This window comes from Trichosurus vulpecula, chromosome 3 (assembly GCF_011100635.1).
Source record: "Trichosurus vulpecula isolate mTriVul1 chromosome 3, mTriVul1.pri, whole genome shotgun sequence".
In the NCBI taxonomy this organism is placed as follows: Eukaryota; Metazoa; Chordata; class Mammalia; order Diprotodontia; family Phalangeridae; genus Trichosurus; species Trichosurus vulpecula.
The window spans coordinates 335,095,210-335,121,164 of NC_050575.1; the positions used below are offsets into that span (position 1 = coordinate 335,095,210).

General features: G+C 38.9%; 1 protein-coding gene across 2 annotated transcripts in view; it reads right to left on the reverse strand.

Annotated features, from left to right (window-relative positions):
* The window catches only part of EML6 (EMAP like 6), a 313,373-nt gene that overhangs the window by 23,706 nt on the left and 263,712 nt on the right, over window positions 1–25,955 (reverse strand). Inside the window, exons 28-34 of one of the 2 annotated variants that reach the window (XM_036748789.1) lie at window positions 8,883–8,897; window positions 7,511–7,519; window positions 6,268–6,346; window positions 5,568–5,697; window positions 3,122–3,220; window positions 1,840–2,013; window positions 182–390 (exon numbers count right to left, since the gene is read on the reverse strand). In XM_036748789.1, the coding sequence (XP_036604684.1) occupies window positions 182–390; window positions 1,840–2,013; window positions 3,122–3,220; window positions 5,568–5,697; window positions 6,268–6,346; window positions 7,511–7,519; window positions 8,883–8,897 (715 nt within the window). The remainder of the gene's footprint in view (window positions 1–181; window positions 391–1,839; window positions 2,014–3,121; window positions 3,221–5,567; window positions 5,698–6,267; window positions 6,347–7,510; window positions 7,520–8,882; window positions 8,898–25,955) is intronic. The other variant, XM_036748788.1, reaches the window with a different exon arrangement.

The following is a 25,955-nucleotide window of genomic DNA, read 5'->3' on the forward strand; positions in this document are numbered from 1 at the left end:
CTTGATCCCAGATCCCGTTTGGAAGTAGGGATAAAGGAAAAAAGCCCTTTGCCCTGGGAGTAACTTCCTGTGTGACAGAGGTACTTCTAGGAGGCTTGGAGATGTCTACTGTTTACAGGGCCAGTTTTAAACTGTGTTTCCCCACTCCTGCACCCCACAAGAGTGCAGCATTTGAACTTACAGCACCGAAGGCCACAGAGAGCATCGTCTGCATTTTGGCACCTTCCATGGATCCAATCACTCCTTTCTTGTAGAGCAGGGCACTGCCAGCCAGTGTCCAGAACTTCATGTGCTTGACTCCCACAGATACAAATTGGGTGTCAGAGTCTGGACGGAACTCGACCACAAATATTCGCTCAAGATGGCCCCCTCGGCTGGCAACTTTGGCACCTGCATTATGAGAATCATCAGCTAGGTTGGTTTCTCAATCTTCCTTTACCCAAAGCTCTCTTTCCTAGGGAACCTCACCTTCTGTGGCTTTTACTTTTTAACCCAACAGTGAAGGGAATTTCCTCAAGAATATCAAGGCCTTTCTACACCAGTAATTGCTGTTCCTCTAACATTTCACATATGTTCTATTCTTTCTTTATCACAAAAAGGCCAGAGATCTAACTTATCTGAACAGGAAATGCTATTTCACCAATAATAATACTATTCTAATAATAACTAACATTTCTATGGCCCTTACTATGTGCCAGTCACTGTGCTAAGTGCTTTACAAATATCTCATTTGATCATCATAACAACACCATTTTTACAGCTGAGGAAACTGAATCAAACCAAGGTTAAGTGACTGATCTAGGGTCACACAGCTAGTATCTGAGATTGGATTTGAACTCAGGTCTTCCTGACTGCAGGCTTGGCACTCTATCTACGATGCTATGCAGTTGTCCCAAAACTCTCCTGATAATAATTATAATAATAACAATAATAGCTTGCTAGTAATAGTCATAATGGCAACATTCATATAGTACTTTTGCTAGCTATTATTATTATTATTATTATTAATGTTTGCAAAGTGATTTATATTGTCATAGTTAATCTTTGCAATCCCCTGGGAGTTAGGTGCTATTATTATCCCCCATTTTATAGATGAGAAAACCAGGTGAGGTCAAGTGACTTCTTCAGTGTCCCACTGCAGATAAATGTCTAATTAGAATCCAAAGTCTAATCTAATTAGAGTCTAATCTAATTAGCATCTAATTCTAGTTCTAACCCAGAATTTAAGCTTGTGGCAGAGCTCAAACTTAAAAACACAGTTATTCTCTTTACTTTTTTGCCTTTGCCCTTATTTTTGTGTGTGACTGTAATGACAATTTAAATTTGAAGATCTTCCCATCCATTAATAGGCCCATGTGACCTGCTTACATCACAGGAAGCCTAAGTCACATGTGGTGGGAGGAGCTTGCTGAGAGGAAAAGGAAAGTGATGTCACAGGAAATGGAGAGAGAGAACAGTTAGAACTGAGGGAGAGAGCAGACGTGTGGTGGCTGTGGGTGTGATTGTGGGAAGGCCCCAGCAGGGGGGCGGATGGTTTTGGGATGGCGAGGCTCCATGCTGTGATGTTGTATATTGAATTCTTTGCTGCTATGATGGATTGGGCTCATTGGTTATGGGAACTGGTTCTCTGGTGTTTAAATAAATGCTTTACTTCTACCTTCTATGTGGAAAGTCTCTTATACTTTGTGATATGGAACCACATAGGCATTTTGACAATTATCGTCTATATTGTGATCATTGCCTTGCTAATACAGTGACCTTGAGATATTCGCTTTACTCCTCTAGTTCTTATCCAGGAAATAGGAGCAGAAAGTCTTCCTCACACAGCCTTGACTTTACCTTCTTGCCATCGCCAGACTGTGATCGTATGCTCAGGGTCTACTCCTACTGACACCAGGAGCTTCCCAGTAGCACTGAAATTGATATAATTAACCCCTTTTGCATGGAAACATCGAAGCATTGAAAGTGTCTGCTTGCTCATTGCATCCCATATGTGGATTGAAGGTGTTGTTCCTGAGAATCAAAGAAAATACAATAAGGAATTAAGGTTAAACGATACTCAAGTCACCTGTTGGTTTAAATTTATGTAGAAGCATTACCAAAAAAAAGACTAACTTAGGGGTTATTACAATTTCATATTGGGATCAAGAAGTCAACAGCTATTAAATGTCTGGTAATAATTGGAAGAAAATGGGAAAACATCTGTTGCTCATGGGAAGACACATACTATGTAACTGACAAACAGTCATGGAAGATTTTAGACAAAGAAACAATCTGGGATGGTGTACGGTTTGTATCTTCAATTCATCTTGATACAACCAGCTGACATGAAACGTTGACAGGGTTTTGCTGCATAGCTGAAAACTACTGACAGATGAAACAGCCTTACCTGGGATTTCCACAATATCACCTGCATTGTGTGAGCAATGGCAATGAGGAAGCACCAAGGGAAAACAATAGCTAAAATGAGTCATATTTCTAATACTGAAGCACTCAACACCAGCATCAGAAAGCACAAAATTAAAATATAAAATGGACATGAGCTCAACGAAAACAAGCAGGAATATTGGTGAACTAAGCTCAAAACATTATCTTTGAAATGACCAAGTGAAAAAAAAGTTTTAGAACAAATGTGAGTCTGTCAGGTCCACATTTGTAGTTGGAGGGTTCCCAGGACACACCTGTGTCAGGAACACTGATTTGGGGAGATTCAGAAAGAACCCTTCCTTATCTCCTCCCTCCAGACCTTACCCTAGCAAACAGTGTATTATAATGATGGCACCATTGCCAAGTGGAATCTCATAGGTTTGCAGATCTTATCAACTTTTCATTTCATATCTTGGGTCTGTTTGGATGGGGTTGAGAAATACTCCACACATATCCTTTGGATAAGAAGTAATATATTTATTGTGGATCTTTCAAATCACCAACCATCCAGAAGACATACTTAGGTAAAATGTTCAAAGTCACTAACAACATCAACAAAGAAAGAATAAAGGGGAAGCGATAATGACCCAGATTCCATATATGAAATGAAAAAAAATCCATCATTTCCAATAAATCAGTGTCCCTGATCATTTGGGAATATAGAATTTCTAGGTTAATACAGAGAATCTCCTACCTATCTGGCTGGTGGCTACCACATTTTTATACTTAGGGTGTTGGTTTACAGTCAAACAGAGAATGTCATCAGTATGTTCCAGATAGAAACTCTGGCTTCCTAAAAAATAAAATACAGAACATAAGAGACTTTTTAGAACAACCATTTCCAAAAGATCATTTTTGTATCATTAGAAGTGATTTTGTAAAAATGTAAAAATATGAAGTTTAAGGTAGTGGTCTCCAAACACGGCTCAAAAGAAGATATGAGAGGTTACTCCACGCCTATTTCTTTGCAGAGAGGGAAGGTCCATAGATGTCACACAACACACATGTTTTCAGACTTTTTCTAAGTATTGATTGTGCTGATTTTTTCCTTTTCTTTTTTTCTTTAAAAATACCATTTGTTATATGGGATGGTTCTCTAGGAGGAGTAGAGATACTGGGAGGAAATCTCTAATGACAAAAAAAACAAAAGATATCAATAAGATTTAATTTTAAAAGATTATATTTTCATTTGCAAGTGGTCTCCTGGAGTATTGACTGATTTATCAACAAGTATTTATTAAAGCCCTTCATAGCCTGACTCATTCCTACTCTCCCGTCCTTTTTGTTGTTGCTTAGCATTTTCAGTCATGTCAGACTCTCCATGACCCCATTTGGGGTTTTCTTGGCCAAGATAGAGTGGTTTCTATTTCCTTGTCCAGCTCATTTTACAGATAAGGAAACCGAGGCAAACTGGGTTAAGTGACTTGCCCAGGGTCACATAGCTAGTAAGTGTCTGAGGCCGGATTTGAACTCAGGAAGACGAGTCTTCCTGACTCCAAGGCCTGTACTCTATCCATTGCACCACTTACCCCTTTTTCCCCTCTGACTACTTCTTTATCTGGTGGCACTGGCCTCCTTGGTGCTCCTCACACAAGACACTCCATTTCCCAACTCTGGGCATTTTCCCTGGTGGTCCCTCATGCTACTCTCCTTCATTTTCAGCTTTTGGTTTCTCTGTCTTCCTTTGGGTTCTAGATAAAATATCACCTGCTGCAGGGAACTTACCTTTTATCCCCTTATTGCTAGTGTCTTCTCTTGAAGATTATCTCCAATTTATCCTGTCTATATCTTGTTTATACATATTTCTTTGCTTGTTATCTCCCCCATTAGACTGTGAGGTTCTTGAGAGTAGGAACTATTTTTGTCATTCTTTGTAGCCTCATCTCTTAGCACAGTGCCTGGCTTATAGTAGATGCTTGATATTTATTTACTTGTCTTGATTTGACTCACCAGGCACTACATACATTGGAGACACAAAGACAGAGATGAAAAAGTCCCTGCCCTCAAGAAGAATTTACATTTTTGTTGAAGTATTCAACACACACACACACACACACACACACACACACACACACACACACCCCAATTAATACAAGCTTGGTATCTTCTGCATTCTGGTCCTTGGGAATATGCACTCTTTCTGTACTCTTTCCCCGGATGGTAAAAAAAATTTGTTTAAATCCTTTCTGCTTCTTGATCTTGAGCCTTAAATGTAAACAACTAAGGATTGCAAAATAAGAAGCATTTGAGCACTTCCCTAGTTTCAGGAATGTTGGGTCCAAGCTTCCCAAAAATCCCTTTTAAGGGTTGATGTCTCAGAAGACCATTTCTAGATGAAAAGCAAAGCTGATTCATTAATTTACCATTTGCCAGATACAAACAGATGCTGGCTAAGGAAAATGTAGGAAATGATAGGGGAAAAAAGTCAGTTGACTGCAACTAATTAATCCTTCCTTATTGCTGAGAAGGCAGTATGATGAAGGGAGCATTGAAATCAATCCGTAATGCTAGTGTTCTAGGCTGTGCATTGATGGCAGTCATGGGATGGATCTTAGGCAATTCACAACCTCTCTGGGTCTCAGTTTCCAAATATATAAAATGAAGGGATAGGACTGGATGACCTTTAAAATCCCAGTTATAAAGTTCCAAAATCTGCCATTTTACTAAATATGCTGCACCTCAAAAATGACAATTATAAAATAAGGGGGAATTTTGTTTTGCTCACAGTGATAATCCCCCTCAGAAATGAAAAATCCTATTATTTTCCATATCATCTCCTCTTTTCCTCTGTGCTTCAGCACAACTGATCTGAGCATGGAACTCTCAAGGATTCCAAAAGAACCATTACCCTCCCTCCTGGGGTTTGTTGCAAGAGTTGACTTGGACTGAGACTGAGGGCAGAAAGAAAGAGGCTTCAATGCCTTGAAAATGTCTGAGAAAGCAGGTGGGATAAACTTGGGACAAAAAGGAAGGACACAAAGGAAGATTTGGCAAGGGGTAGTGTGTTAAATTCCCATGACAACCACAGAATAGGAAAAGTATAAGGATAGTCCTGAAAACGATGCTTGTGTTTTGTATTACGAAGGCTTAGCTTCCTCGTAAATTCTGAATTTCCAGGACCGGGCCCTGTTTTTAATTACCTGTGGAAAGGTTCTGAACTATGCCTGCTGCTGCAGTATGGAAGATTATATCGGCACCATCATTAAGGTAATGCAGGTTATTACGACAATCAAATCCTCTATAGCCGAAGACGTGATCTAAAGCCAGCTCCTACATTTATGGACAAAAAAACAACAGAGAGGCACCAGAGAATAGAAGAATAAAATAACGTTAAGTGAAAACACAAGTATGCACCAGGAATTATTTGGTAGACAGTTTGGTGTATCAATCGGTAAAATGACTTCATTCTTGAACAGTTTAGGAGAAAATGAAGGATTCCATTTTGCCATCTATAATGCTACAATTTGTTGGTTAAAGTACAAAAAGTCTTCTTGTTTTTTTAAACAAACCAAGTTTTTCTCCTGTTCTGATCTAATGTCGCATGCAGATTTATATCAATAAAATATCCATAATCTTCAAGCAAGTGGAGTCATGAAATGAATTTAAAGGAGTGCTCAGACGATTCTGACAAACAGAGCAGAAAAATACTGTACGTGCCATCTTGATTTTTTGGCTGGGGACTTACCCTAAATACACTTTCACTTTAAAGGGCAATAGCTATGGTTACAGCTCGAGGGCATCCTCTCTCTGTCTTGTCCATGCAAACAAGCAAACCCATTAGCTCTAAGTTAATAAGACAGCACACATCAAATTAAGAACAAAACGACTGAAGCCTCTCACCTCAACCAGTTTCTTTTTTTTGGTGGTATTATTCTTCTGCAGCTTCTCTGGCTGGGGAGCTGCCCTGCTCACTGGTGGCCTGAAATAGACATTGGCCAAGATAAGCACCGAGGTTAACAATGGACTTTTAGAGTCCCATCCCACGCTATCTGTGGGCAAGTGTGGCCTTTTAAGATCACTTCTCCCATTTATTTCTTTTCTCCCTGTCTCTTTCATGTTGTACTTCTTCCTTTTTGCATAATAGGAGTAACTTCAGACAATGTTAATGGTGGCAGCATAGGTTTGAATGATCTCCCCATACCTAAGCTATTCACTTTAAAGTGAACTGTCTTGAGGTCATCTCTGTTCGTTATTTCTTATATCAGAATAGTCAGAAAGAATGAATGCAATTTCCAAAGGTTATTGAGGAGCAGACTGACTGGTCATGGAGAGATTCTGCCTTCCTTTTAGCAGAACATACTTGAGGAGAGACCACACTTTTCCATTACCTACTGGCTATGTATCAACCTAAGGACATATTCCTTGTTTCCGGGAAGTCTCAAAACTCCAATATCTATTCTTATCCACTTACTTTAGGGATAATGGCATAGGTTCAAGTGGGATGCAGTCACTGGAATTTTGAGAACCAAATATTTGTAGAACATGGATGAAATTCTAATCATCCAAAAAGGCAAAGAGGATTTTTTAATAGTCCTGGTTTCAGTTAGTTGTATGGCAAACAAATAATTTTATTGCATAAAGAATATGCCAGATAAGAGATCAAAATTTGCTTCATCAAACATCTAGGCTAAAAACTCATTATCTGCATCCTATAGGAGGCTCAGGGTGTTACAACTGGGCGAAGAATTAGCTAAAAGAAGGCACTCAATTCATTTGTCAAATTTGCTAAAAAACCAAAATAGTCCTTTAGCCTGGGCCCACATCACACAGTTACAGACAATGTCAAGCTATTCATTAGCACTCCTCAAAAACTATTTTATTAATCCATTTGAAGGATAAAAATTCACACAAACTAATTGACAGATTCTGTAATGGGATTCGCCCAAGGATTAATCATGGATTCCTTAAAAGTGAACCATTTTTAATGTGCTGTGTAGATATGGTAATCCAATGTAGGTTTTTCCTAAAATTCACTTCCACGATGATACAGAAAGAAGAAAGGTACAAATGCTAAATCACTTATTCTGTATTCACTAAAGACATCTGTTAACTAATCTTGTGATACATGAAGAGAAAATATTACCTGGATCCCCTTGTAAGCAGCAAACAAAGCCAAGTGAGAAACTTAGTACGGTATAGAGGAGCATTGGCAAATCATTTTATTCATGCACAAGCATTTTTCAAGGGAACAGACATTCCTGTGTGGCACAAACCATGCTTTTCAAGCATGCCAGCAAAGGACTAAAACAGAAACGAAAGAGTGCACCAGTCTACAAATGCAGAAAGCTCCTACCCTGGCGTCACTGGGCAAACTCTGCACTAAAGCGCCTACAGAATAGGGAGAAAAAAGGAAGCTCTGTCAATGCTTCCCACACACTTTACGTGAAGTTACTAACGCCTCCTATGGACTTTGGTTATTTTTGTGTGTGCTGTCGACAAATTGTTGTTGTCAGAAACATAATAACATCCTCCTGAATGCTGTGGAGAGTTTGGTACAATGGAGGTTTTGTTTTTGACTCAAATCTAACTCATAATTTAGCCTAATAATTCCCAATGTTTACTAGTAGGCCAACTTGCTTGCTGGAACAGTTTGGCATTTTTTTTCCCACTGGGGAAAACAAGACACCTTTATTTTCTCTGAAACTGTTCAATCAAAACAGATTACGTAATCGTCAGTGATAATTGGACTGAATGGTACTATAGTAACCACCAAATAATGGGTAGAAAGCAGTTCTCTGCATAGCTACATCCCCAGCTCATGTCACTGGCAACTAAATTGAGGGAAATCAGGATGCCAGGGGCATGCTATTCCACACACAGTTAGACACTTCCTTTCTCCACATTACTTGTCCCTTCCCGAGACTTCTGCTCTTTTTTCTGTTTTAGTAGAACTTTCAAATGAAATTCCTGGGTTTATTCTTTTACCTACGGATGTTTAAGTATATGATAAAAGCAAGCCAGGGATTGTGATGATAGCAAGAGGACAATATGGTTATGGCATGGTTCATAAAGAATTATTTGATATTAAACACATGGTTTATTTTCAAGAAACACACAGGCTGTGGATATATATGTACATATATGTATGTGTATATATACATATATAATCTATATAGAAAGAATATGCATACAAGCGCAAATATCATATATTTATATATACATGGATGTATATATACACACGAAGGCATTCGATGCATTTTTCACCTTTATATTCATTTAAAAAACTGAAATGTAAAGCAATATCAGAAAGTTTTTCTTCTTTTTTTTTCACAAGCATATGATCAAAGCTATATTGCTTCCAAACTGAAGATGAGAGGGGCAAGGGGAAGAGACCTGCATTGTAGCAAATTAAGCAAATTATAAGTAATTACTCTTTGGGATTTTTTCTTCATGAAAACTTAGTACTGAAGATTCATAGAGAACCTGAGCTTTTCCAGCATACTGTTAATACTTACTTGACAATTCCCTGCCTCCAAAGGAAAGCAAGTTAAAACATAATACAAGGATTAAAGCCTTCTTTCCAGTTATCTATAAAATCTCAAACACTGGATACTAAGAATTACTCAGTGGCTCTAAATCCTTCCAGATTTAGACTCCACCAGAGATGTGGCCTTGTAAAAGCTGCTCTCGGTGGGTAGAGTAGGGTAAGGGGAAATTCACTCGACTTAAACCGATGAACTTTTTGGAGTCAGTTGGTTACTCCAAATGCCACATAGGGTGAGAGGTAGGAGAACAATATGCTTAGTTATGGCAAATAAATGGCAAAAGTGCACAAATAGGGCAAGAATTATGGTGAAGGAAAGATGAAGAAGGAAAGAAAAGAAAGAATAGAAGGAAGGAAGAAAGAGAAAGAATTGAAGGATGGGAGGAAGAAAGAAAGAAAGAATAGAAGGAAGGAAGAGAGAGAAGGAAGAAAGGAAGGAAGAAAGAATGGAAGGAAGAAAGATTTTATAGGAAAAATAGTGGATCTCAGAGATATGGGAAGGAAAGGATTGAGAAAGGAAGGACAAAGAAGAAGAAAGAGGGACTTTACAGGAACAAGAGTGGGTCTCAGAGGGGAGGGAGTAAAAAGATGTGAGAAAGAATTGTTTCATCAAATATTCAGGATAAGAAAGATAAAGAGTTTAGCAAGAGAAAATGAAATAAATACAAACAAAGGGCAGATTAGAAGAAAAAAATGAAAAGGTATGTAAATAATAGAAAATACAAGAAGAAGTAAGCAAAATTCAGGTACAGGCTAGTAAGGGTGTAATTCTATATTTTGTCTAATGCTTAATCTATTGTCATATTTTAGTAGTCAGCCTTCCTCTGGCTCAGGATTGGGGTATGCAGCCTTATGCAAATGGGCTAGCGTTTAAGAGCCACAAGGTGGGAAGAGGCAGTGTTCCTATGGTTGCCATAGCCCACATGTAGGCCATGCAGAGATGGATGGCATAGTCAATACTAGAGCAGAGGCATGGGCATAGTTGAGAAGCTATTGACGTTCAACAGCTCTGTTGCTAAAACAGAAGACTTGGATTCCCTTCAAGGTGGAACAGCTTTCACTGTCCCAGCATCTAGAATGGTAAGTGGTCATCTAGTGCCACTCCCTCCTTTTATAGATGAGGAAACTGAGGCCTATAAGGAGGAAATATTGTGCCCTAAATATACAGGTAGTAGGCAGCAGTGCCAGGATCTGAACCCACATTCTTTGACTCCACATGCAATGTTCATTCTATTCCCAAGCTGCTTTTCAACTCGAATTGGTAGGAAGTTTTCCCTAACACTGAGGCTAAATCTGCCTCTCTATAGCATCTACCCATTTCTCCTAATTCTACCTTGTAGAGTCAAGCAGAATATGTGTGTGTGTACATGTGTATATGTGTGTGTATGTGTACATATATGTGTGTATAAATTTCCTTTTGTGTGACTGCCTTTAAAATACTTGAAAAAGAGAGTTGTCATGTCTCCCTAACCCCTGCTCCCATATTTTCTAATCCAGGCTAAGCATCTTCAATTACTTTAATTAATCTTTAGATGGCATAGACTCTAGATCCCAAAAATCTTAGATATAATTCAGCTTGTCATTGTACTTCCTGAAACGTGGCTTCTAAAACTGTGAGTGGAGATGTGGTATACTGAAGAAAGTGTTGGACTTGCATTCAGGAGAATCCTGAGTCAAATTTCACCTCTCACGCTTAATGACTGTGGACAGTCAATTTACCACTGAGTCCTGGTTTCCTCATATGTAAAATAAAGATAATAACCTTTGTAGTACCCACTTCAGGGAGTTAGGTGGTACAATGGATAAAGTACCCAGCTTGGAGTTGGGAAGACTCCTCTTTAAGAGCTCAAATCTGACCTCAGACACTAGTTGTGTGACCTTGGGAAAGTCACTTAACCCAGTCTGCCTCAGTTTCCTCATCTGTAAAATGAGCTGGAGAAGGAAATGGCAAACCACTCTAGTATCTTTGCCAAGAAAACCCCAAATGGGGGCAGGAAGAGTCAGATACAACTGAAATAACTGAACAACGAATTATCCATGTTGTAGTACTAGTGTGAAGATTAAATGAGGCAATATGTATAGAGAACTTCATAAACCTTGTAGAAGCGTATAAATGTCAGCTAAATATAATACTCCAGATGCAACCAGGAAAGAGTAAGACTGTCTCCTCCCTTGTTCTGGACACTATGATGTTCTTAATGCAACCTAATATCACATTAGTTTTGGAGTTTTGGGGGGAGGCTGTCATGATTCATTCAGCTAGGAGTCCACTAGGATCCTCAGATCTTTTTCATATCAACTATTTTCTAGCTATGACTCAGCCGTCACATATTTGAGTAATTAATTTTTTTAAAAATCCAAAACTTAATTTTTTTACTCTCTTAAGATTTGGTTCATCATTCTAATCAGTTGAATTCTCCTTGAATTTTGATCCTGAAATATAGACTGTTGAATGTATCTCTTAGTTGGTAATTTGATAGGCATGCCATCTATGCCTTCATCCAAAGCAGTTTTATGACAAGGACAGATCCTTGAAGCACTCCACTAGGGACCTCCCTTCAAGGTAAAATAAGCCCTGTCAGTGGTCTATATTATGACAACAGATGATAGTGGTTGCCCAGGATTAACATAACATTTAGAGTTGGAAGGGATGCTGGAGCCAGCTCATATTGGCTTGCAAGAGCATATTGTTAAATTTTGAGTGTGAGCATTTGTGCTTTAGAAATTGGCCAGTGCTACAAGTCAGGGCTTGATTTATGTTTTGTTGGTTTTTGGGCTTAAGAAAATGATGAAGACAGTCTTCATTTTCCCGAGGACTGTTTGTAGTGTTTTCCATCAGACTTTGTACTCGACAAATGCCAATTAAAACATGGGTCAATTTAAAAAAAAAAGAAAATGATGAAGAAAATGTCAATAATGGAGATAAAACTTAAAAGTGTGTTGTGCATACTTTTTTTTTAAATGGAGAGCCAGTTGTTAAACATTTACTAGCACAACCTTGGTCCTGAGAAATCATTTAGTTTATTGGTCTCATTTTATAGATAAGAGAAATGAAGCCTCGAGAGCTGAAGTGACTATTTCCCCTTCCACTTCAAAAAGTCTTCAGAGCTAACAATTGGAATGGTTGAGATAAATTTGTGATATGTAATATACATTTGGAAGGGAGTATTGAGCAAAGGGTTCATGAATAGAGAACAAATTATAGGGTCTGAATGGCCAAGAAATTAATCAAAATCCAGAGAGAAACCAACTGAAGAATCAATAGGGGAGGAAAAGTATTGAAAGCAAAGAAAAGTGAATTTCCATTAAGCTTTTAAAGGAGAAAAGGAAGTGGGGGGGATTTAGCAATTTTTTAAATGGGGTAAGTCAGGCATTGTATAAAACTCTCATCCTTCAGTAAAAACAAAACAAAACATGGTGTTCAAATTCTAAGGTGTGTTAGAAACCGTTCAGAGTTTTTTTTTTCAGAGCATTTTGTGAAACTTCATACTCCATCTTATTCTTGGGTGTGTATGCTTAACATACAAGAGATGCGAGCACACATGTGTGCAGTTATGCTCCAAGATGGTCTCAGAGAGGTCCATATGCAGAGGCCCACATTCCAATCTCTTAGGCATGCTCTGCTTCCTGAACCAAAAGCAATTAGTTTCTTTTAGAGCTTTCCCAACCTCCTCCAGGGTTATAAGAGCTGCTTCAAAGGCTGCCTCAGTTTTCCCTTCACACTAAAAAATGTAAAGAATGATGGTGAAATAAGATGGGAATGAAGACTGTGAATTCTGCTGGACAAACATATCACCTTGATGTGGCCACATGATAAAAGGCACTGGAGCTGAGATGATGATGAATTCCTTACTCAGTGATTTCCATCATCCCAATGGGCATCCAATGACCCAAGTGAAAGATGATGAGATAGAAGCTTTTATACCAGAGTGGGTGGGGGTTACCAGTTAATCAACAAATATTTGTCAAGTATTTATGAGGCACTGGGGTAAGCCCTGGGAATACTAAGAAAAACAAACATAGTCTCTAGCCTCAAGGAGCTTACAATATAATGAAGGAGAGAGCATGTGTGTGAATAGGTATATTCCAGGTCCTTGAGAGAGGGTGAAGGGAGAGAATAAGCATTCATTAAGCACCTACTAATGTGCTTTACAAATATTATCTCATTTGAGACTCACAACAACCCTATGAGGTAGGTGCTATTATTATCCCCATTTTGCATATGGGGAAACTGAGGCACACAGCAGGTTAATTTGTTGAGGGTCACATGGTAAGTGTCTGACACTAGATTTGAACTCAGGTCTTCCTGACTGCAGGCCCAGCATTGCTCTATCCACTTTACCACCTGTCTGCCTGTGGTCCTCAAAGGGTCAAGGAATGATGTTCTTTCAATGTAAATGTGTTAATGTTCTTTTTTAAAAAGTCAGGGAAACGGGGGGGCGGAGCCAAGATGGCGGCTGGTAAGCACGGACTAGAGTGAGCTCCGTACCCGAGTCCCTCCAAAAACCTATAAAAATGGCTCTGAACCAATTCTAGAACGGCAGAACCCACAGAACAGCAGAGGGAAGCAGGGCTCCAGCCCAGGACAGCCCGGATGGTCTCTGGGTGAGCTCTATTCCACACGGAGCTGGGAGCTGGGAGCTGGGAGCTGGGAACGGAGTGGAGCAGAGCCCAGCCTGAGCGGCGTGGACGATCCAGACCAGAGGCCGGGCGGAGGGGGCCCTAGCGCCCTGAATACGTGAGCAGTTACCAGACCCCTCGACCCACAAACACCAAAGACTGCGGAGAAGGTTAGTGGGAAAAGCTGCGGGAGTGGAAGGAGTTCGCGGTTCGGCTTCCAGCCCCGGGGGCAGCGGAGGTGGGGCAGCTACAGCTGTTGTTACTTCCGGCTCCAGGCCCACCTGGTGGGGGGAATTAAGTGGCGGATCACAGCAGGGGTGCACAGCCTGCCGAAGATCTGAGCCCAGTCTGGACTGGGGGTCCTTGGGGAAGGAGGAGTGCGGCTCTGACAGAGCTGGCACCTCCCCCCCAAACGTAGAACATAGAACTCTGTAATCTACAAGCAGTCATACCCCACTGAAAAACTCAAGGGTCAAGTTAGTTGGTTGGGAATATGGCCAGGACGCGAAAACGCGCCCAGATTCAGTCTCAGACTTTGGATTCTTTCTTTGGTGACAAAGAAGACCAAAACATACAGCCTAAAGAAGACAGCAAAGTCATAGAGCCTACAACCAAAGCCTCCAAGAAAAACATGAACTGGCCCCAGACCATAGAAGAACTCAAAAAGGATTTGGAAAAGCAAGTTAGAGAAGTAGAGGAAAAATTGGGAAGAGAAATAAGAAGGATGCGAGAAAGCCATGAAAAACAAGTCAATGACTTGCTAAAGGAGACCCAAAAAAATACTGAAAAATACACTGAAGAAAACAACACCTTACAAAATAGACTAACTCAAATGGCAAAAGAGCTCCAAAAAGCCAATGAGGAGAAGAATGCCTTGAAAGGCAGAATTAGCCAAATGGAAAAGGAGGTCCAAAAGACCACTGAAGAAAATACTACTTTAAAAATTAGATTGGAGCAAGTGGAAGCTAGTGACTTTATGAGAAATCAGGATATTATAAAACAGAACCAGAGGAATGAAAAAATGGAAGACAATGTGAAATATCTCCTTGGAAAAACCACTGACCTGGAAAATAGATCCAGGAGAGATAATTTAAAAATTATTGGACTACCTGAAAGCCATGATCAAAAAAAGAGCCTAGATACCATCTTTCAGGAAATTATCAAGGAGAGCTGCCCTGATATTCTAGAGCCACAGGGCAAAATAGAAATTGAAAGAATCCATCGATCGCCTCCGCAAATAGATCCCAAAAAGAAATCTCCTAGGAATATTGTTGCCAAATTCCAGAGCTCCCAGATCAAGGAGAAAATACTGCAAGCAGCCAGAAAGAAACAATTTGAATATTGTGGAAACCCAATCAGAATAACCCAAGACCTGGCAGCTTCTACATTAAGAGATCGAAGGGCTTGGAATGCGATATTCCGGAGGTCAATGGAGCTTGGATTAAAACCTAGAATCACCTACCCAGCAAAACTGAGTATCATGTTCCAAGGCAAAATATGGACTTTCAATAAAATGGAGGACTTTCAAGCTTTCTCAGTGAAAAGACCAGAACTGAATAGAAAATTTGACTTTCAAACACAAGAATCAAGAGAAGCATGAAAAGGTAATCAAGAAACAGAAATTGCAAGGGACTTACTAAAGTTGAACTGTTTTGTTTACATTCCTACATGGAAAGAGGATGAGTATGATTCATGAGACCTCAGTATTAGGGTAGTTGAAGGGAATATGCATATATATATATGCATATATATATGTTTATGTATATATATAAGTGAATGTGTATGTATGCATGTATCTATGTGTGTATGTATGTGTATATATATATATATATGTAAAAGAAAGAGAGCAGACACAGGGTGAGTTGAGGATGAAGGGAAGATAGCTAAAAGAAATAAAATGAAATTAAGGGATGAGAGAGTAACTTACTGAGAGAGGGAGATAGGGAGAGATAGAATGGGGTGGATTATCTCCCATAAAGGTGGCAAGAGGAAGCAGTTCTAGGAGAGGAGGGGAGTGGGCAGGTGAGGGGGGAATGAGTGAACCTTGCTCTCATCAGATTTGGCCTGAGGGGGAATACCATACATACTCAGTTGGGTATCTTACCCCACAGGAAAGAAGAGGGAGGAAGATAAAAAAAAAAATAAAAGGCAGGGGGATGATGGAGTGGAGGGCAGATGGGGGTGGAGGTAATCAAAACAAACACTTTGGAAAGGGGACAGGGTCAAGGAAGAAAATTCAATAAAGCGGGATGGGTTGGGAAGGAGCAAAATGTAGTTAGCCTTTCACAACATGAATATTGTGGAAGGGTTATACATAATAATACATGTGTGGCCTAGGTTGAATTGCTCAACTTCTTAGGGAGGGTGGGTGGGAAGGGAAGAGGGAAGGGAATTTGGAACTCAAAGTTTTAAAATCAGATGTTCAAAAACAAAAAAACTTTTTGTATGCAACTAAAAAATAAGATACACAGGCAATGGGGCGTAGAAATTTATCTTGCCCTACAAGAAAGGAAGGGAAAAGGGGATGAGAGGGGAGGGGGGTGATAGAGGGGAGGGCTGACTGGGGAACAGGGCAACCAGAATATACGCCATCTTGGAGTGGGGGGGGAGGGCAGAAATGGGGAGAAAATTTGTAATCCAAACTGTTGTGAAAATCAATGCTGAAAACCAAATATGTTAAATAAATAAATTGCATTAAAAAAAAAAGTCAGGGAAACTCTCCATTTTAAACACTAACATCACTTTAAGCAACACATGAGCTTTTAAATATATATGTACGTATTATAGACATATACCTTTTAAAGCAATATATGAGCTAGAAATGCCCCCTTAAGTTCACTTTGGGAATACCTTCTCAGCTATCAGATAAGTGGCCTATAATGCTGAGGAAAAGAAGAAAGTAATCTGACATTGGCAGCAACTATGTTCTCAGACCCAAGTATCTGGATGACCAGTTAGGTCCTTGATTAGACAACTCAAATTTGGAGTACACTCCTGTGAATAGAATTTGTCTTCTTCCAAATGAAAAATGCTTACTACCTATTTGATGTATTTTTTTTCCTACTATAAAGGTGGAGATTGACTAGATCCATCAATCAAATCAATCCGACTCCACAATAACTAAGATGCTACACATCTCTATTTAACCAATCATAACTCTTGACTAAGTGTGGGAAAGAACTTTATCAGTTATGTCCTTGAGAGCCACCAGATGAAATGGAGTAACATTGCATTAAAAATATTTTCAGATTGGTTGAAAAAAACTTGGCCATGTCCTATGAACCTTACAAAACAGCAGACAAGTTTGGAACCTAGAGATCAGGGAGTCTGGCAGCTTAGTGTGGATCACCTTCCAGCCAAGTCACTGAGAAGGAAAGAGGGGAAGAAAAGAGATTTGGTGGGAGGAAAAAGACACCTGATCTTGGCCTTAGTCTTGATCTCCTATCTGCACATTGGCACACTTGGAGAGAAGTTTGTAGCTTCACAGGGTATGGGAGAATTCAGATTTCCCATTGGCATCCTAAGAGCGTCCCTGGAACAGCTGATGACAATGTCTGTATCAGGAACCGAGGATAGATTGGATGCCATGAAAAAAGGCAGATTCAAAGCTCTACCACGAATCCAGCAGAATTACACTATACTTAGTGGTAACATCTTGATGTTCTTCTAGGAGCTGGGTGCCACCTCCCTTGACAAACATGCTCTCAGCTTGGTCCTACGTTCCACAATACTCTGAATATACTAGGGAGGGAACGTTTAGACTTTTAGAAGGACCATTCTTATATGACCTTAGTAAATACTCCTAACTAAAAGCTAATTAACTATGGCTGCCCAATATCAATTGATAATCATGAGGATAAACACACAAGTAGGGACTTGGAACTACAGCATTAGAAGAACTTCTGTTTCTCAGTGATACCCCTAGATCTGTGAAGGAAGATTTAGTCAGCCAAGTTCCGGGGATCCAAGATAATAATTGAATGAGAATTGGGTGAGAGTAGCCACAGAGTCTATGTGTACTAGGCTTGAGTAGATAGATGCTAACTGAAGGAGGAGTATGATTTCCTAGTTTTATCCATTCCCTCCTACAGTTTCTTAACACTCTATTCTTTGTCTCCTGGTGTCCTCTTTATGGTAAAACAAAACAAGCTATTTCTAAATTCATAGTAAATTTAAATCCTTTTTATAATATTAAAACCCCCCAAACTATTAATTGTATAAAGAACATTACTTCAAACAACACAGAAAAGGACAATAGAAAATGAATAATTAAATTCATTTCTAAATGTCACTTAATCTTTTTATCTTAAAATCAGATAACTACTCTAGAATTTCAATGGAATTACCTAGCTAGGCAACAATTTTTTTTTCAGGTTGGGGGGGGTAGTTTGAGACTATGCTTTTATTGGTTTGGGAACTCCCGGTAAGGAAACTCCCTCTATTAATGCAGACCAGCAAAAATTAATCTTAGAGAGTTGTCTGGGGACACTGATAGGTTAAGTCAAAATGTGGTCCCCATGACCTTTTCAGGAGGTCAGCAAAGTCAGAACTATTTTCATAATAATGCTAAGGCACCATTTGCCTTTTTCACTCTCATTCTCATCCAGGTGTCCATTGGCGTTTTCCAGAGGCCACATAGCCTGTGAATGAAAGATTTCATTGCAAACATGAAAACTGAGTTAATATTTCATCTGCAGAACTGTACCTTTGCCTTACAAACAGATGAATCTACAGACATGGTTCGACTTGCTGTTTTGCTTCTATCTGTTCTGCACCAACTAATCACTGAGAAGATCTTTTATGTGAATGTTTGGCAACAGACACGGTGCTGAAATGTTCAGTGTTGAGCAATTTTTTTTAATGTCATGGCTTATCCTGGAGCAATTGTGTTGACCTTTGCACTAATTGTGCAAAAGCAATTGTGGGCAAAACTGCTGGTGACTTAGCACAAATGAATCAAGGCAGTGGCACCAAACTGCACTACTGGTTATTACGTTTTTCATTGTCATGAACTTTCAATACAGCTAATATTTAATAATACTTAGCAAAAAACCCGCCAATTTTACCTGAGAATGTCTTTGATGAAACAATAAAAATTCTTTATTTTTATTAAATTTCGACTCTTGAGTAAATGTGTTTTTCTGTGAGAAAAAATGAGCAGTTGGTATAAAACACTTCTGAGGCATACTGAGGTACAATGGTGATCTCAAGGTGAGTTGTGAGTTGTTTTTTTTTTCATGAAACATTAGTTTTACGTGAAAAACAACTGACATAAACTATGGTCATTCAGACTTGGGTATTTGGCATTTTCTTGAAAATGAACGAAGTGAGCCTGTCGCTTCCTGGGAAACAACTGATAGTATTTGTTGCCATTGACAAAATTTAATCTTTCAAGTGAAAATGAGAATTTTGGAAAACTTTTATCTGCTATGGTGACCTTGACAGCTTCCCAGCATTTAAAGACTTTTCTGAGGAGATTGGTGGTGACGATTTGCTGGTGATGATCATGAATGTGATTTTTTATATCACACAGTGAAGTGTGTCAGCATTTGGAAGATCTGCCTAACTCAGTTGAACCAGTATTTTCCAAGTGACCAAATACAGGATGTCATAAAGTCCCACATGGTCAAAGATCCATATAAAGTGCAAGATAGTTCAATGGATTGTAACGTAATGGAACGTGAAAAGTTCACTGATATGGTTTCAGAGTCCATAGTGCAACTAATCTTTATGAAACTACTTAGTTTTAGCACTGTATGAAAGAATATCCACAATTATATGGAAAGTCTATTAAAATACTCTTCCTCTTTCCAACTACTTATGAATAACCAGACATTATTCAAACACTTCAACCAAAGCAACATATCGCAACATATTGAATCCAGAAACAGATAGGAGAGTCCAGCTATCTTCTCTTAAGCAGGATATTAGAGAAACTTGTGAAAAGGTAAAACAATGCCATTCTTCTCACTACAATTTGTTTTGGAAAATATTAATGTGTAATGAGCTTGTCATCATTGTTTCAGATTAATTAATTTTTTAAAATTCATCAGCCTTAATTTATAACATTACAGATATCAATAGACATAATCCACAAAAGCTCTTTGGGGTCCTCAATAATTTTGTGAATGTAAAGGGGTCCTGAGAGCAAAAAGTTTGGGAATTGCTACATTAAATGACTTGTCCAGTATCACACAGTCATTATGCATCAGAGGCAAGATTTGACTCCAGGTCCTTTTGACCTGGGGCAGCTAGATGGCACAGTGGATAGACTGTTGACCCTGGAGTCAGGAGGACCTGAGTTCAAATGCAGCTTCAGACACTTACTAGCTGTGTGATCCTGGGCAAGTCACTTAACCTTGTTTGCCTCAGTTTCCTCATCTGTAAAATGAGCTGGAGAAGGAAATGGCAAACCACTCTAGTATCTCTGCCAAGAAAACCCCAGATGGGGTCACAAATAGTCAGACAGGACTGAAACAACTCAACCTCTTGACCCCATCATATATTGTAACTTTAATTCTTTCTGACACACATAAATCAATTGGCCAATGGAGAGCAGAATTCTTGTCATTCTCTACCTGTGTTTTAGAACTGTTCTGAGGGCATGGCTCCCAAAAACTGCATAGAGAGATGAATAGGACTGGTAGGCAAGATGGGAATGTCACATATGCAAAAATACTTTGGAGCAGATGGTCGAACTTGCACAAGGCTGAAATATATAATTTTTGCATGTTTACTTTTGAGATGAAGCTACCCCAAAACTGACTCTTGCCCAGATCCCAATGGGTACTAGATAACTTTTGACCCCTTGGCCTACTCCCCCTCTTCCCAACAGTCATGAGTTAGGCCAATTTACCACCTCCACACTCTTGAAGACGTGGCCACCCGCACACTTTGGAAGATCAAGGCTGAGTTTCTAGCCCAGATGAGATTCCCTCTAGACTCTTGGTCAATGCCATATGACTTGCTGATGCACCCCAGGGATTTCTGGGTTTACTACTGTGACATTGTATCCTAAGAGATGTACCCCAGGGATTCCTGGGCTTTTTACTGTGATATTGCATCCTAAGAAACACCAGGCACTTCTTAGCTGCACTGCAGCTGAACTCTCCTATTATGTAATGTGAGCTTCTTGAAAACAAGGAGTGACTCACTTTTCTATTTGTACTCTCAGTACTTATCAAAGTGCTTGGCACATAGTAGGTGGCTAATAAATGCTTTTTCATTTATTCGTTCATTTATCTGTACCACCTACTCTACTGAAGGTTCTCTCTATAGTCACCACTGGGTGCTGGCTGGGCCCTTTGTCACTTTGTGGAGCAAATACAGGATAGACACTCCCACTTGGGTTTAAAATTTCAAGATAGAATTGAACTACTGATGACTAAAGAGCCAAGGAACTGTACCACACCAGTTGAAGAGGAAGTGACAGCACCCTTTCTTTTGGTCACTGATATATACTTAAAAGGATCTGCAATTTCATCAATGTGGGCATTTCCTCCTGTGGGGCAGACTGCAACCCAGCCATGCCTTTTGATCCTCAGCAATTCTCTGTGTTCTTCATAGGTCTTTGACGGACAATCTATTCAACATGCTGCAGGCTTTTCTCTAGCTCTTCATACATTTCTTGTATTCCAGTGTATTACTTGGGCTGTCCATCCATATTCCCTCCCTTTTGAGCCCACCGCGTTTTCTGATCTTACACTTTTGTGAAGGAATCCCTTAGGACATTTTCTCATGTGCTGGTCATTGTTTGGATATATGCTACTTGCACCCTCTACAGGAAGTCATTGAAAAAGAATGAAATTACAAATTATTTCAAGGACACAAAAGACACTTATGAAATATTCTGTGAGGTAACTTAGGTAACTTAGAATACCTACATGCTATAGACTCATATGTTAAGACACTAGGATTAAAAAAGACCATAAGTTCTATTACTGAAATTAAGGTTTCCTCAACAAAGTCCTTTGGTACTGAATACTACTGTTTTCTTCACTCTTCTATTTAGGCCCATAGAGATGTGAGTATGAGCATGTGGATGAAAGAGAGATATAATTTGTCAGTAGAAGGTACCCATCCTCAGCAATCGTGGAAAATAGATTCAACCTACTTTCCATTAGAATACTGGGCTTCTGGAGGTAGAAGGGATTTTAGAGGTAATTTAGGCCAGCTCCTTTATTTTACAGATGAAGATACTAAGGCTTAGAGAGATGAAGTGACTTGTGTAAAGCCATATAATTAGTAGATAGTAGAAAAACAGGACCAGAACTCAAGTTTTCTTTCTCCCATTCCCACCCTCTGTTCCACTAAATCATTTGAGTTATTTTATTTTGACCTTGGTCATTAAAAGGGTTCAGATTATATCTCTAAGCTCTGTCTCATAGAAACTAAAAATTATTTGCCAGATTCCTAAGATGCATATAGCGTGACTTTGAACTGTGTAAGATTGTGTAGATCAAGCAGAATGGCTGCTCCTGGGACTTTGGCACCATTAGACCACTCCTACAATCCTCTCCAATCAAACCACCAACTCCTGAAACACAGAGGTCAAATAGAGAATATCCTGCCCTTGGATCAGGAGAGCAAGAAATGAAAAGATGAAAAGGAGGATGAAAGGATTTATGAAACAATATAGAAAAGCAGTAGGAGAGAAAGGACAAATAAGGAGCAGGACAGGAGGGCAGGAAAATGTAGAAGAGCAGAGACAAATAATTATAAATTATTTCTTTTGCACATACTAACCATGAAAAAGATATTTCTTAAGAAGTTTCTGGAGTTTGCTGAATATTAAGAAAATCTCATATGATCAGGTCCCTTGACTAAATTAAAGATTTCAGGTTCTTTGAACTTGAGACAACTCCCCAACTAATATCCAAAAACATGCAAAATACAATAAGATATATGTCAAACTCAACACTTTTCAGTGATAGTTTGTCTAGGTCAAGAATTATGCTGCTCTTTGCTGGGCCATCTCTCGTAACAACAAAACTATGTTTCCCCGGTGAGACTCTAAGCTGCTTGAAGGCAGGCAATTCCATCCCTTGAATTCCACACTACAACTAGGCAAAGAATATGCTTTGTATAGAATCCTGATCTTGCTTCATATAGAATCACTTTCTCCTTAAATTCTTCGTTAGTATATGGAGTAAGTCAGGCTAAAAATCAAATACATAATTTTTGTATGTTTATTTACATGACAAAATTCTAGGTTCATAATATCATAAATCTAGAGTTAGAAGTGACCACGTAGTTCCATCTCTTCATTTTATAGATGAGGAAACAGGAGGTTGAGTGACTTACTTGGAGGGACTTCAGAGATCATTTGAATATTAATTCAAAATCCTAGTATCCTTATTTGTATGAATGTGTAACTATAAGGCCATTTTAGGCCTATCAAGGGCTATAGGAAGAGACCTTAAATATATCTGTGATGTTTCCACTCTGCCCAAAATTCATACTTTTTACCTATGCATTATTCTAATAATGCTATGCATTTTTAGAAAATCTTATTTTGAGTCTCTATATCCATGTTTTAAGTAAATATGTTGAACTAAATAGTTTAAACTAATGGTTTAAGGAGACCAACATACAAATTAACAAACCAGTTAGGAAATGCTATTAAATATCACTGTGTCTAATTTGCATTTGGAGTCATTATGTCGTTTCTTGAGTAACTGATTTAAAAACTTTCCTTCATTACCTTGAGCCATTGAGAATGGCTTTTGCTCAGTGATCCTTCTACTCTACCCTTACTGACTCCATATTTTGTCCTACACAGCAACTGTTCTAAAACATTTTTTTTCTCCTTTTGTCTCCAACTGTATTCCCATCTTCAACACTCTGAGCAGGGGACTCTGAGGTTTGAGGCCCTATGATATGTACCCCTTCCATCTTACTTTCCATCCCTTAAAATGTCTAAGCAGCTCATCTTATTTAATTCTTGTTCATGGCTTCCTTCCTTCTAGAAGAAGGATCCACTCCATACAATTAGGCCTTCTTCTGGTTCTTTTACATATTCTTGTATCCCCCACATAGGTATTGGGCTGTCCATCTGTCTTCCCTCACTCTTGTTGTATTAATCAATTAATCAGCTAGTCAACAAAGGTTTGTTAAGAGTCTACTATGTGCCATGTGTGGCACTGGGCATACATACAAGGACAAAAATGAAACAGCTCCTGCCCTAAAGGAGCTTACTTTCTGTCCATTCCCCTTCATTTTCCAGTCATAAATGTCTTTGATGGTATCCTTTATGTCACATTTTATGTGTAAATAAGTATTAGTCTAGAGTAGCAGCCTGCTTATACCTACCTGCATCTTTTCCATGGTTACCCTTTGGGTCATCAGCAATTTTGGTCTTTTAAAATCATGGTGTTCCATGATTTATAGTCACATAGTACCAGAGAAAAATATTGGTATTAAAATGATGGTGTGTTTTGGCAGCAATAGATGTAAGATGGTTGAAAATGTTATTATACACAAGATGCCCAAATTTCAGTGTGCCTGTATTGGTGGGAGAAGAATCCCATTTTTACCTGAAACCATATTTTCATGGTTGCACAATTCCTTGAGCTGTGATGGCTGTTCACTTTTCCTTCCTTATACATCTCTGGAAATACAAGCTTTTGTTTATTGTCTGACCTGGTGGACTCATCCGATCTTTCCTCAAACTGTGTCTGTCTAGCATATGGACAACTCTGTTGGCTTAGTCTAAGGAGCACTTTAGGCAGAGTGTTCCTACATGACTAGGGACCTTCCTTTCTGTGTAAATAGCCATTACATCTTGAGAAAAGAGAATTTAAAAAAAGAATCAATGTGTTATAATGGAAAGAGCTCTGGGCTGAGGATCAGAACTCTGGTCTGGAATCTCTACCTTTATGTGAATCTGGGCTAGTTCCTTAACTTTTGAGCCTTAGTTTCCTCATCTGTCAGATGGGAATAATAATTTTCACTCCTTCCCTCAGAAGACTGTTGTGAGACAAGCACTTTATAAATCTTAAGGCATTATGTAAATGTGCTTGATATCAGTTTGCTATGTTTAATATGAATTTGTGTAATAGTAGATTGTGCACAATAAAGTAATATTATATAAATAAATTATTATGTAAATTATTATTATATAAATAATTATATAAATAAATCATATATGAATTATACAAAGTAATATCATACAAATCATATAAACCAATGTTATATAAATATATACACCTACATAAATTATATAAAAGTTGGAACTCGTCAGGACCATGTTTTATATATAAATATCCTGGGATACTTGGATCCTATGTCAATTCATCTATTCTTTTGTTATTATAAATATCCCCCAAGTAAAGAAAGAGGAAGAATTCCTTTTCATTTAGGATGTTACCACTCTCTACAGCAGTGCCTTACCCCACCTCCCCAACCAGTTAGCTATGAATATGGGAGATAAAGACTATCTCTACTTGGCACAAAACCTTCCTTGGAAATTAAAAGGTACTACATGGGTATAGACTCAAGCACGGGTGGGGAACTTGCCGCCTTGAGGCCACTTGTGGACTTCTAGGTACTCAGGCGTGGCCTTTTGACTGAGTCCAAGTTTTACAGAACAAATCCTTTTATTCAGGAGATTTGAAGTTTGGATTCAGTCAAAGGGCTGCACTTGAGGGCCACATGTGGCCTTGAGGCTGCGGCCTGTCCCTGGAAGAGGCCTGGACTGGCAATTAGGAAGCTTGGGTTCCAGTACCACTTCCTATATTAGCTATGTGGCTTTAGGCAAATTACTTAACCCCAATGTCCAATAGGAGGAAAACATATGTGCCAATCTTGGCCTGAAAGTTCTACTGTTCTAAATATCCAGAGGTTTGGTTTAACCAGTCCCAAACATCCAGGACATTCAGGAATATTCTATGAAGTGGCTTCTTTTATTCAGTTTTTATCTGGATCTCGTATCATGCAGATATGATCCAAGTTTCCTCTGAGGGTAACTGTAAGGATCCCTTTTATTTGTTTGCTCACTATAAGATTGATATTAGCATTATTATGGTGGCTGGGTAATAAGTGCCTACAAGATATGAGGTATCATGCAGGGGCACAATGCATACCTTCTCAAGATATGACCAAGATTGGTTTCAATTAACTGGGTTAAATGAGAATAATTAAGTTTAACAATGAGGTGTTCTCAATAGCTTTAAAAACACCCATTACATACTCATATCTCCACTGCAAAGAAAGCCATTTTACCCCTTTTAAGATAAATGGCAGCACCATCCCAAAGGTCTTGACTGCATTCAAGTAGGTGGAGCATGGTTTCAGCTGGAAGGCTGGCAAGGTAAAATCTTACAAGCAAAATAGCTTGAAAAATCAGCCGGAGGAAAAAGAGTTCCATGAGAACCATTACATTGATTCCATCTTTCTAACTTAATGATAGTTTGATATTTATAAA